The 13,727-nt window shown below is 39.5% G+C and overlaps 1 protein-coding gene across 1 annotated transcript; it reads left to right on the forward strand.

The window, feature by feature from the left end:
- The first annotated feature begins 276 nt into the window (after positions 1-276).
- Positions 277-1,224, forward strand: LOC132012503 (olfactory receptor 6M1-like). The gene has a single exon (XM_059392588.1). It carries the CDS (start codon positions 277-279, stop codon positions 1,222-1,224), a length of 948 nt encoding a protein of 315 aa, XP_059248571.1.
- The last annotated feature ends 12,503 nt before the right edge of the window (positions 1,225-13,727 follow it).

Below are 13,727 nucleotides of genomic sequence, written 5' to 3' on the forward strand. Positions count from 1 at the left end.
GAAGGAAGTAAAGAAAAGAAATATATGCATGTAATTGGAATTGAAAAGTTAAATTTTAAAGAGACCACAGAAAGTTTTTTTTTTTTTTTTCCAACTCATCAACTATGAGGATGGGAACAGAGGCCAAGCAAAGGAATTTGATTTACCAAAAGCCACGTAATACAGTCAGAGTGAGGGCCAGGACCCCGGCTCTTGGATGTTCTCTTTAGCAAAATTTGGAAGAGATCTTAAACTATTCTGTTTTTCTTCATTTGTTTCTTCACCCCTCCAGTAGAAATGGCTCTGAGAAACCAGAGTTCCTTGACTGAATTCACGTTGGTCTCCTTTCCTGTCATCCAAGAACTTCAAATCTTGCTGTTTGTCATTCTCCTGCTGGTTTATATGCTCACCATAACAGGAAACATTGTCATCATTTCCTTAGTATGGACTGATAATCGTCTCCAAACACCAATGTATTTCTTCCTTAGTAATTTGTCATTTTTGGACATTTTGTTCACAACTACTATTACCCCCAAGTTGCTAACTTGTCTCTTAGAAGAGAAAAAAACCATATCTTTTGCTGGCTGCATCACTCAAATTTATTTCTACTTCTTTCTGGGGACAGTGGAGTTTATCCTGCTGGCGGTGATGTCCTTTGACCGCTATGTGGCCATCTGTAACCCGCTGCGCTATACCATCATCATGAACAGCAGGGTCTGCCTCCAGCTGGTTCTGGGCTGCTGGGTCGGAGCCTTCCTCTCAGTACTGTGCCCAACTATTGTGGTGTCCAGATTGCCATACTGCACTGAGGAAATTGGTCATTTCTTCTGTGACATTGCCCCCCTGCTACAGGTGGCCTGCATAGACACTCATTTCATTGAGATGATAAACTTCCTCCTATCCTCCCTTGTCCTTCTGACCTCCCTGGTACTCACCATTGTGTCCTACACCTACATCATCTCTACCATCCTGCACATCCCCTCAGCCCAAGGCCGTCAGAAGGCCTTTTCCACCTGTGCTTCTCACATCACAGTTGTGTCCATTGCCTACGGGAGCAACATCTTCATGTATATGAGGCCCAGCCAGAGCCACTCGCTGGAGTTTGACAAAGTGACTGCTGTCCTTACCACAGTGGTGACCCCTCTTCTGAACCCTTTCATTTACAGCTTGAGGAATGAAAAGGTAAAGGAGGTCTTGAGAGAGTCAATTAGCAGGATAGTTCTGCCACATTCCAAGGGAACATGACTCTAACCCATTTCAGGGCATCTAAGCTATGCTTTCTTCATGGCATCTCGTGCTGTATGAAGAGTGACACCAAAGTGGACTGAACTCTTGCTAGATTTTCTCATACAATTTTGTGATAGTTGAAAATATTGTTACGGGAGTTAAGATGGCAGAGTAGAAAGGAGACCCTATATTTGCCTTGTCCCTTGAAGACAGCTAGATAAATATCAAATCATTCTGAATCCCCCCAAGAAATTGACCTGAGGACTGAAAGAACAAACTACACAACTAGAGGGAGAAACTAGGCCACATCGTGGAAGGTAGAAGCTGCAGATATGTACTTTGGGGGGGGGGGTAAAAGAATTACTAGTGATGCATAGGGGAGAGAGTCCTGATCATGGAGAGAGAAGTGAGAGACAGAGAGACACAGAGTATTGCAGAAGAAACACTTCCCCAGAAGCATTGACTGGGACAACAAAAGGGACTACTTATCATGAGTTTTTACAAACAGTAGAGCTCAAAGTCTGAAGTTTTAGAAGTCCTGCCATGGCCAGTATGGAGCCTGGCAGGTGTAACTGTGCTCCTATGGAGAAGGAGGACAGAGGCCCAGGAGTGGACTGCATGCTCTCAGGATCCCCTAGGCCCACTGGAGAGATGGTTCCTCTTCTTGGAGTCCATCTGGGAAAGGTGGCACTCCTTCTCAGGGACAAGAGCCAGTGGGTACCATTGAGCTGCCCCATTTGTTAGCACAGGAGCAGAGACACCTGTTAAGGACAGCTAACCTGGATGCTGACTCTTGTTGTTGTTGTTGTTTCCTGCTGCACTTTCCTCTAAACTCCAAGTTTCTGCACGTTGGTCCGACTGACCTTCTAGGACAAATCTGCATCAGACCCAGCTTGGTAAGAGCCACCCCTAGAGGAGCAGCATGGATCTATGCCTAGGCAGATCCCTAAAATTTGGAATTTTGAAACTCATGCCAGCTGAATTTCAAAATACAGGTGCACTGAGCTGCCAGGTGGGAAGATGGCCTGAACACAGACAGGGTGAAGGCAACAGTCTGCAGGACACAAGAGGGCAAATTGTTCACTCCTCTGTGAGGGCTTCCTGACAGCATGGGTGCAAACACCCTTCTCTGGGGACAAGAGAGTGGGTTGGCACCATTTTGCCTTCCTCCACCCATCAGCGTGGACTATCTATCTTCAGTGAGGAGCACAGTGCCCACAGTGGAGACCTGAGCCACATATGCCAAGCCCCCCCTCCTCCCTACACAGTGCAGGTGCTTCTGTATGAGGGCAAGTGTCTCTCTCTCACACACACACACTCACGCACACACACACACACACACACACACACATACCAAGCCTACTGACCATACACTGGCTGCAAACCTTCAGCTCTAGTGAAAATAGAATCAGGCCTATTTCAACAAGCAGACCAGAGCTTACCTAGTTACAACTCACCACACTCTGGACAAGGTCTGAACACTCCCCACTGCAGGCAAAGAGAAACTCTGCACAGCCTGACCTGAGGGAAAGAGCAGCTAAAATGCAGCCACAGAGTACACACAACATACCTCAGAGACACTTCCTGGAGGAGCAGGCTCTGGACAGGATAGGACCCCTTCTTAAAGTCATTACTCTCAGCAGCAGGAAACGTAACAGGCAGAAGAAGAAAGAGACCTTGACAAAATTCCAAGATGAAGAAATTCATCCCAAAAGAAAGATAAAGAAAAGGTCATGGCCAGGGGTCTCATTGAATCCAATGTAAGTAATATGCCTGATCTAGAATTGAAAACAACAATCATGATGATATCAGCTGTGCTTAGGAAAAGCATAGAAGACACCAGAGAGTCTCTTACTGCAGAGATATGAGACCTAAAAACTAGTCAGACCAAAATAAAAAAAAATGCTATAACTGAGATGCAAAACGGACAGAATATAATGACCACAAGCATGGAAGAAGTAGAAAAATGAGTCAATTATATGAAGATAAAATTATGGAAAATAATAAAGCTTTAAAAAGAGGGAAAGAAAAATACTGAATCACAAACATAGACTTAGGGAACTCAGTGACTCCATAAAGCATAATAACATTCATATCATAGGAGTCCCAGAATATGAAGAGAGGGGAAAATAGGCAGACATTTGCTTCTAGGAAATTACAGATGAACAGTTCCCTAATCTCGAGAAGGAAACAGACATCCAAATCCAGGAAGCACAGAGAACTCCCATCAAAATCAAAACTGGCCAACAGCAAGCAAGACATTTTGTGGTAATTAGCAAAATACAGAGATAAGAGATGGGGGGGAAGGCATGAAACCAACAAGGGAAAAGAAGTACTTACGAGAAAAGACAAAGTAGGGAGCAGCAGACCTAGCCACAGAAACTTGGCAGGTCAGAAGTGACTGGCATGATATACTCAAAGTGCTGAGTGGGAAAAATATGTAGCCAAGAATCTTTTATCCAGCCAGGCTACCGTTCAGAATAGAAGGAGAGAAAGTTTCCCAAACAAACAAAAACTAAAGGAGTTTGTGACCACTAAACCAGCCCTGCAAGAAATATTAAAAGAAACTCTTTGAGTGGGAAAGAAAGACCAAAAGCAACAAAGACTAGAAAGAACAGAGAAAATCTCCAGAAACAATTACTTTATGGGCATAATACAATGATACTAAATTTATATTAAAAATCACTTTGAATGTAAATGGACTAAATGCTCCAATTGAAAGACATAGGGTATCAGAATGGATTAAAAAAAAAACAAGACCCACTATATACTGCCTACAAGAGACTCATTTTAGACCTAAAGACACCTGGAGGCTGAAAGTGAGGGGATGCAGAAACATCTATCACTCTCATGGATGGCAAAAGAAAGCCAGAGTAACCATACTTATATCAGACAAACTATATTTTAAACCAAAGACTGTATCAAGAAGTGGAGAGGGCACTATATCATAATTAAAGGGTTTATCCATCAAGAAGACCTAACAATTGTAAATATTTATGCCCCCAATTTAGGAGCATCCAAATATATAAAACAATTAATAACAAACATAAAGAACTCACTGGGACACCTGGGTGGCTTTGTGGGTTAAGCCTCTGCCTTCAGCTCAAGTCATGATCTCAGGGTCCTGAGATCAAGCCCCACATTGGGCTCCTCTGTGCTCATCAGGGAGCCTGCTTCCCCCACCCCCTCTGCCTTCCTCTCTGCTTACTTGAGATCTTTCTCTCTCTCTCTCTCTCTCTCTCTGTCAAATAAATAAATAAATAAATCCTTAAGAGAAAAAAACGGAACTCACTGATAATAATATAATCATAGCAGAAGACTTTAACACTCTACTTACATCAATGGAGAGATCATCTAAGCAGAAAATCAACAAGGAAACAATAGCTTTGATTGACACACTAGACCAGATGGACTTAACAGATACATGCAGAACATTTGTCCTAAAGCAGCAAACTACACATTCTTTTCAAGAATACATGGAACATTCACAGAATAGATCACATACTGGGTCACAAACCAGGTCTCAACAAGTACAACAAGACTGAGATCATACAATGCTTATTTTCTAACCACAACACTATGAAACTTGAAGTTAATGACAAGAAAAAATTTGGAAAGATCACAAACATGCAGGTTAAGAAACTATCTACCAAAAAATGACTGGGTCAATGAGGCAATTAAAGAAGAAATTTAAAAAAAAAAAAAAAACATGGAAGCAAGTGAGAATGAAAACAGGACAATCCAAAACCTTTGGGATACAGCAAAAATGATCATAAGAGAGAAGTATATAGCAGTACAGGCTGTATCAAGAAGCAAGAAAAATCTCAAATCCTCAACCTAATCTTACACCTAAAGGAGCTAGAAAAGGAACAGCAAATAAAGCCTAAAGTCATTGGAAGGGAAATAATAAAGATTAGAGCAGAAACAAATGATATAGAAACAAACAAACAAAAAATAGTAGAATAGATTAATGAAACCAGGAGCTTGTTCTCTGAAAGGATTAATGAAAGCAGAAAAACCTCTTGCCAGACTTATCAAAAAGAAAAGAGAAAGGACCCAAATGAGTAAAATCATGAATAAGAGAGGAGAGATTACAACCAACACCACAGAAAAACAATTACAAGATTGTTATAAAAAATTATATGCCAACAAATGGCAGTCTGGAAAAAAATAGATAAATTCCTAGAAACATATAAAATACAAAAACTGAAACAGGAAATAGAAATAGAAAATAGAAATAGAAAGTTTGAACAGACTGATAATCAGCAAAGAAATTGAATCAGTAAATCAAAAATCTCCCAATAAATAAAAGCCCAGGGCAAAATGGCTGCCCAGGGGAACTCTATCAAATGCTTAAAGAAGAGTTAATACCTATTCTCAAACTGTTCCAAAACATAGAAATGGAAGGAAAACTTCCAAACTCATTCTACCATATCAGCATTACTTTGACACCAAAACAAAGACCCCACCAAAAAGGAGAATTATAGACCAATGTTCCTGACAAACATGGATGCAAAATTTCTCAACAGGATACTAACAAACTGAATCCAATAGTTAAATCTTTTAAAATGTACTTCACCACCATCAAGTGGGATTTACTCCTGGCCTGCAGGAGTGGTTCAGTATTCACAAATCAATCAGTGTGACACTCCATGTTAATAAAAGAAAGGATGAAAAACACATGAATCTCCAATAGAGGCAGAAAAAGTATTTGACAAAGTATAGCACCCATTCTTGATTTAAAAAACCCTCAACAGTATGTGCTTTGGTGAGTGCTGTGAAGTGTGTAAACCTGGCGATTCACAGACCTGTACCCCTGGGGATAAAATTATATGTTTATAAAAAATTAATTAAAAAAAAAGAAAATAAAAACCCTCAACAAAGTAGGGATAGAGAGAACATACCTCAACATCAGAAAGACCATATATGAAAGACCCACAGCTAACATCGTCCTCAAAGGGGAAAAACTGAGAGCTTTTCCTCTGTGGTCAGGAACAAGACAGGGATGTCCACTCTCACCATTGTTATTTAACATAGTACTGGAAGTCCTAGACTCAGCAATCAGACAACAAAAAGAATAAAAGGCATTCAAATAGGGAAAGAAGAAGTCAAACTTTTGCTATTTGCAGGTAACATGATACTCTATGTATAAAAGCCAAAGGACTCCAACCAAAAAATTGATAGAACTGGTACACAAGTTCAATAAAGTTTAAGGATACAAAATCAATGTACAGAAATCTGTTGAATGCCTAAAATTAAGAACTCAGGAAACAGCAGGTGTTGGCGAGGATGCAGAGAATGTTACATATTGGTGGGAATTCAAGCTGGTGCAGGCACTCTGGAAAACAGTAAGGAGGTTCCTCAAAAAAATTAAAAATAAAGCTACCCTGAGACCCACCAATTGCACTACTGGGTATTTACCCAAAGGATACAAAAATACAGATGCAAAGGGACACTTGCACCAATGTTAATGTTAACCAGTATTAATAGCAGCAATGTCCACAATAGCCAAAATATGGAAAGAGCCCAGATGCCCATCAACAGATGAATGGATAAAGAAGATGTGGTGTATATACACAATGGAATATGATGCAGCCATCAAAAGAAATGAAATCTTGCCATTTGTGATGACATGGATGGAACTAGAGGGTATTATGCTTAGCGAAATAAGTCAGTCGGAGAAAGACAACTATCATATGATCTCCCTGATATGAGGAAGTCGAGAAGCAGCATGGGGACTTTGGGGGGTAGGAAAAGAATAAATGAAACAAGATGGGATTGGGATAAAGAAAAACCATAAGAGACTCTTAATCTCACAAAATAAACTGAGGGTTGCCGGTGAGGGGTGGGGGGGCGGGAGAAGGTGGTGGGGTTATGGACACTAGGGAGGGTATGTGCTATGGTGAGTGCTGTGAAGTGTGTAAACCTAGCGATTCACAGACCTGTACCCCTGGGGCTAATAATACATGATATGTTTCTTTAAAAAAATTGAAAAAATTTAAAGAAAAGATGTTATATATATATATATATATATATATACACACACAATAGAATATTATCCAGCCATAAAAAAAGAATGAAATCTTGCCATTTGCAGAGACATGGATGAAGCCAGTGTATTGTGCTAAGGGAAATAAGTCAGAGAAAGATAAATGCCACATGATTTCACTCACATGTGGAACTAAAGAAACAAAACAGATGGACATAGGGGAAAGGAAAAAAAAGAGAGAGGGAGAGAGACTATCAGAGAGACTCTTAATTATAGGGAACAACTGAGAGTTACTGGAGGGGAGGTGGGCATGGGATGAATTAAACAGGAGGTCACTTGTGAGGAGCCCTGGGTGTTGTATATAAGTTATGAATCACTAAATTCTACTCCTGAAAGTAATATTACACTGTATGTCAACTAACTAGAATTTAAATAAAAATTTGAAACATTAAAAAAACAAAGAAAAGTGATTTAAGATAAATAGTTATGCATAATTTAATAAAATGAATAGTAAATTAACACTGATACATATTTGATTACAGTTTGTAGTCAAATTTTAACACCACTGTTCCCTCAATAAATGCATCATCGTCATCACCATCATCATCATATTGTTACCTAAACTTGCCAGTTATAAAATCAGTTACTACTTTTGGAATGTCTTTTTCATTTTGTTTTTTCTCTCTGCTGCTCACCACTCTCACAGGTTTATAAGAGAGCAGACTGTCAGACAGCCACCCCAAATCTCTTGGAGAACACAAGCTTATATCCTATACACTAAAAGGCTAAATTGAGATTATTTATATGTTAATAGTTTTTTATGCATATGTATTTGACATCCTGGTAGAGATTGAATCCAAGTAGCAGTAACTGATTTCAGTCAAGTGTTTAAATGTCCAGGATGGTCATATTTGCTTTAAGAAGACCTACATTTTGTTCAGCTTACACAGTGGAGGTTTGGAGGAGGGAAAGGATGTTCACATGAGAAGGGAAAGGCTTACAAAGGAAAGCCTATAAGGATAAATATGTAAATAGTTAGAAAAGGGATTTTCAAAAAGTCTTAATTTATTCATAGTTATTTTACACTTTACAATCTCTCAGAGGCTGAAAGGAAATATTCCAAATGGTTAATGCTGGTGAATCTGGCTAATATTCTAGGTGACTTTTGTTTTAATTGAAGTACAGTTCAATGAAGTACGATGTTACATTTTAGTTTCAGGTGTATAACATAGTGATTCAAGAAGTCTGCACGTTTATGTTGTACTCATCACAAGCGTAGCTACCACCTGTCACCAAACAACACGATTCCTGTAGCCCTGACTATATTCCCTATGCTGTACCTTTAATGCCCTTGATTAACTCATTCCATCACTGGTAGACTGTACCTCCCACTCCCTTCCACCCAATTTTGCCATTTGACGATATATTTTTTTTAACTCTCTACTTTTCTACATTTCATGCATTTTCTGTGCTCGGGATGCATGAATGTTAATTTAAAAATATTTGGATGGGCACTTTTTGAAAGAGATTAAATTCATTTCCGTACTGATGCACAGGTATGTATCTAAGAAGTGATTCCCATACTTGGTGTATAAATAATGAAATTATTTTTATTTTATTCAATCTGTTTTAAACTATGTAATTCATACTCTCTAATTCAGTATCCATTTTTTTAAAAGATTTTATTTATTTATTTGACAGAGAGAGAGAGATCACTAGTAGACAGGCAGGCAGAGAGAGGGGGAAGCAGGATCCCTGATGAGCAGAGAGCCTAATTTGGGGCTCGATCCCAGGACCCTGGGATCATGACCTGAGCTGAAGGCAGAGGCTTTAACCCACTGAACCACCCAGGTGCCCCTCAATATCCATTTTAGGAATAGTAGTAAATATCTAAAATTCCCTTCTTTAAAAAAAAAAAAACAATTATTCATCCTGCTTTGTTAGAATAGTTAAATGTCCTATGGAATTTCCTTGTCCTTAAGTTCAAAGTTTGCAAATTAACCCAGAGGGAAATGTATTGAGCCCAAGTGAGTTGATTACAACATTCACTATTTTAAGACTACTTCCCCCTATAACAATTTAGCGGTAAGGTCCCTAAATGGTCATACTAATTAAGAATACAGTGATTCATCTGGGACTCTAGGATCCCATACCCAATATAAATAAATCATAGCTTTGGGGTAGAAGTGAAATTCATTAAAAAAATCATAATCTCGGGGCACCTGGGTGGCTCAGTGGGTTAAGGCCTCTGCTTTCGGCTCAGGTCATGGTCCCGGGGTCCTGGAATCAGGCGCCACGTTGGGATCTCTGCTCGGCGGGGAGCCTGCTTCCCTCTCTCTCTCTCTCTGCCTGCCTCTCTGCCTACTTGTGATCTCTCTCTGTCAAATAAATAATAAATAAAATCTTTTAAAAAAATTATAATCTCACTCATCTTCAAAAGATCATTATCATGATAATCAGGGCCCCACATCATCTCAAGTGACAATTCCATAAACTTCTGAAGGAATTTATTATTTGTGATTATTTGGGAAGCCCATTCTGACGTATTTTGGTTCCATGTGCAAAGAAGCACACCAAGAGAGAAGCTGAAGCTACGTGACACATTGTGTGTTTAACCAAGAGTTTCTGAATAATTTTAAAAGCCACCAAAAGCTATCTGGTCATCTATGTCAGAAACTGGAAGAAATCATAGACTCCTTCCTAAGTGCCCATAACCATTGGTCAGGCCCTTTATTTTGCTTCCTATCCTTCAAAACTGTTTTCTCCTCTTCACCATTATTACATTTCAAAAATCAAGGCCTTTATTATACATCCTGGGATTATTGGAAAGGCCTATTAACCAATCTCCCTATCTCTAGACTTATCTCCATCTAAGTAACCCTCCACAGGTTTGGTGCAGTAACTTTCTAAAAAACAAAGATGATCAAATAACATTTTCTCAGTGGTTCCAAATGACTTCTCACAATATGTCATATAAGGCCATTATATCTGTCCCTCACCTGTGTCAACCTCACCAGTACCACCAAATAACTTGAAGTCTCCAGATGCTCCATGCCCTTCAAAGTCGTTTTTTTTTTTTTTTTTTTTAATTTGGGAGAGAGCCCAAGTAGGGTGGAAAGGCCAAAGGAGAGGGTGAAGCAGGCTCCCTGCTCAATCCTGTGGGGCTCCATCCCAGGACCCTGGGATCAGGACCTGAGCTGAAGGCACACGCTTATCCGCTGAGCCACCCAGACACCCCACTTCAAAGTCTTTTATAAAATTCTGTTTGTTTTGACATAAATGTTTCCCTCCAGCACTAGTACCACTAATCTGCCTAATTACATATTCCTTATCCTTCAAGAGTCGTTACTTCCTCTCTCCTCTAGCTCTCCTCTCAGTCCCACAATAGTCCTTGAATTTTCCCATTATCTCTCTGTGAATTCCATGAAGGCGGTGTTTCCTCTAATCTGTTGCAGTATCGCTAGTTCTGAACATCAGTTAGCTACATCTTTTTTTTAAAAGATTTTTTTAATTTATTTATTTGACAGACAGAGATCACAAGTAGGCAGAGAGACAGGCAGAGAGAGGAGGAAGCAGGCTCCCTGCAGAGCAGAAAGCCCGATGCAGGGCTCGATCACAGGACCCTGGGATCATGACCTGAGCTGAAGGCAGAGGCTTAACCCACTGAGCCACGCAGGAGCCCCCAGTTAGCTACATTTAATGAACACGTATTTAATCATCCAGTCCAGAAATATTTATTTATTTATTTATTTATTTATTTATTTATTTTTAATTATTTATTTTTTAAGATTTTATGTATTTGACTGAGAGAAACACAGCAAGAGAGGGAACACAAGCAAAGGGGATAAGAGAGGAGGAAGCAGGCTTCCCACCGAGCAGGGAGTCTGATGCCGGGCTCGATCCCAGGACCCTGGGATCATGACCTGAGCCAAAGGCAGACGCTTAATGACTGAGCCACCCAGGTTCCCAAAAAATATTTATTTAGAGCCTAAATGTGACAGGTACTCCCCCGGGGACTGGGGGGCTCAGCAAGGAACACAAGAAACAGTGTGTGCTCAGTGAGCCTACTAGGTTCTGGTAAGTAGCTAGAGAAGAGGACTTAAACAAATAAATTAGAAAATGTCAAGTGGTGACTAATGCTACACAAAGAACTGAATCAGAGTGAACTGACTGAAAATGACTGGGGAACCTTCAGATTGAATAGTTAGAGAAAACACCTCTGAGAAAATAACATTGATGTTGAAATTTAATGACAAGTCAGCTATGGAAATATCAGGAGAAAGCAATTCAGGATATACACAATGAGGCTAAAACCTAAGACCATAGACGTCAATGAATTTGACATGCTCAGAAGGAAAACATAAGCAATATTACTAAAATATGGTGGTTTGTTAATCACAGAACCTTACTATGTAAGTTAAAAAAAAAAAATTAAAACTAACAATGGCGGGGAGCATGGATGGCTCAGTTCGTTTCAGCTCAGGCCACGATCTTGGGATCCAGCGCCACTCCATGCTTGGTACAGAATTTGCTGGAGTTTCTCTCCCTCTTATTCTGCCCCTACCACCCCTCACACACGTGCTCTCTCCCTCTTAAATAAATAAATAAAACCTTTAAAAAAAAAAAAACTAACTATAGCTATATTAATTTGTTAATAATAGATATACAGCTGACCTTTGGACAACACGAGTTTGATCTACACAAGTCCATTTACACATGGTTTTCCATAAATACAGTACTGTAAATGTATTTTCTCTTCCTGTATACTTTCTTAATAACATTTTCTTTCATCTAGTTTACGTTATTGTACAAATACAGTGTATAATACATAAGTAAAATGTGTGTTAATTAATTCTTTCTGTTATTGGTAAAGCTTCTGGTCAACAGGAAGCTAAGAGTACTAAGTTTTGAGAGAGTCAAAAGTTTTACATGAGTTTTCAACTGTGGAGGTCAGGGCCCTAACTCGTATGTTGTTCAAGGATCAACTGTACCTTGTGACATCAAAACCATAAAATGTGGGGAGGGGGGAAATAAAAGGATAGAGTTTTTATATGTGATCAAAATTATTATTATCAGCATAAAATAGACTGATCAAACTATAAGATATTTTATGGTGCTTCTGGTAACCACAAAACAAAAACCAACAGCAGATATCCTAGAGACAAAGAGAAGGGAATCAAGGCACACTGCTGTGGAAAATCATCAATTCACAAAGTAGGACAAGCAAGGGAGGAAGAAAGACATAGGGAACTACAAAAAAAAAAAAAAAAAGATGAAAAGGAAATGAAAATAAATTTGGAAAATACCATGACAGTTTCTTATATACTTAAACATATATTTACCGTAAAGACATACTTCTAGGAATGTATCCAAGAGAAATGAAAACAAATATTCACACAAAAACATGAACCCAGCTGATCATAGGAACTTTATTCATAATAGCCAAATACTAAAAACAACACAAGTGTTTATCGTCTGGTGAGTAAAAAAATGTGATCTGTACAAGCTACCTGATAAAGAATCCTCCATAATACAAAGGAAGAGAGTTCCGACACCTGAAACATGTGGATTAATTTCAAAGTATCTGATTAAGTGAAAGAAAACAAACAAACACAAAAGACTGCATGAAGTAAGACTGCATTTATATAAAATGCAAGAAAATGCAAATTACCCTGACAGGAAACACCTGAGTGGTTATCAGGGCTGAGGTCTGGGAGGGAGAGCATTTCCGGCAAGGGGGCACAACACTTCTAAGAAAACGGAAATACTGTAAACCATCATGCGGTGCTGGCGGCTACGTGAAGCGACACAGGTGTCAAAACTCAAGCAGCTCTACACTTAAATTGTCCACTATGTGTACCTTGTACATCAATACAATAGATTTAAAATACGGACACAGGGGCACCTGGGTGGCTCAGTGGGTTAAAGCCTGTGCCTTCAGCTCAAGTTGTGATCCCAGGGTCCTAGGATCCAGCCCCACATCAGGCTTTCTGCTTAGCGGGGAGCCTGATTCCTCCTCTCTCTGCCTGCCTCTCTGCCTACTTGTGATCTCTGTCTGTCGAATAAATAAATAAAATTTTTAAAAAATAAAATAAACTAAAATATGGACACAGGCATACCAATCCATGTAAAGGATCTCTTCATGGAAAGCAGCTTAAAGCCTATTTCAATACATGATGATCATTTCAGAAAAATCATGTTTTAAATTCTCCAAGTTTCTACTTCCCTGATGCTTTAAAGCAGCTAAGTTTCTCTTTAAATAATAAAATAAACAACCAAGAGTGTGTCCCAGGAGATCCTAACTTTCTAACTGTGAGTAGTTACTGCCACTCTGATGTTCTGACTGCAGTAACAATCATTAACCTTTTTTTATGCCATAGTCCCAGGTGCCACTGTAAGCCAAATCTCTGAAGGTAGCGCCAGATCTCATTAAACACCACAGTTCACCCCGACGTAAGCACTTTCGTAGAGGCAGAGTTAGGCGATTCCTGCAGAGAGTAAGTGAAGGTGGTGCTACGTGAAATCAAGTCAC

This window comes from Mustela nigripes, chromosome 1, assembly GCF_022355385.1.
Source record: "Mustela nigripes isolate SB6536 chromosome 1, MUSNIG.SB6536, whole genome shotgun sequence".
NCBI lineage: Eukaryota > Metazoa > Chordata > Mammalia > Carnivora > Mustelidae > Mustela > Mustela nigripes.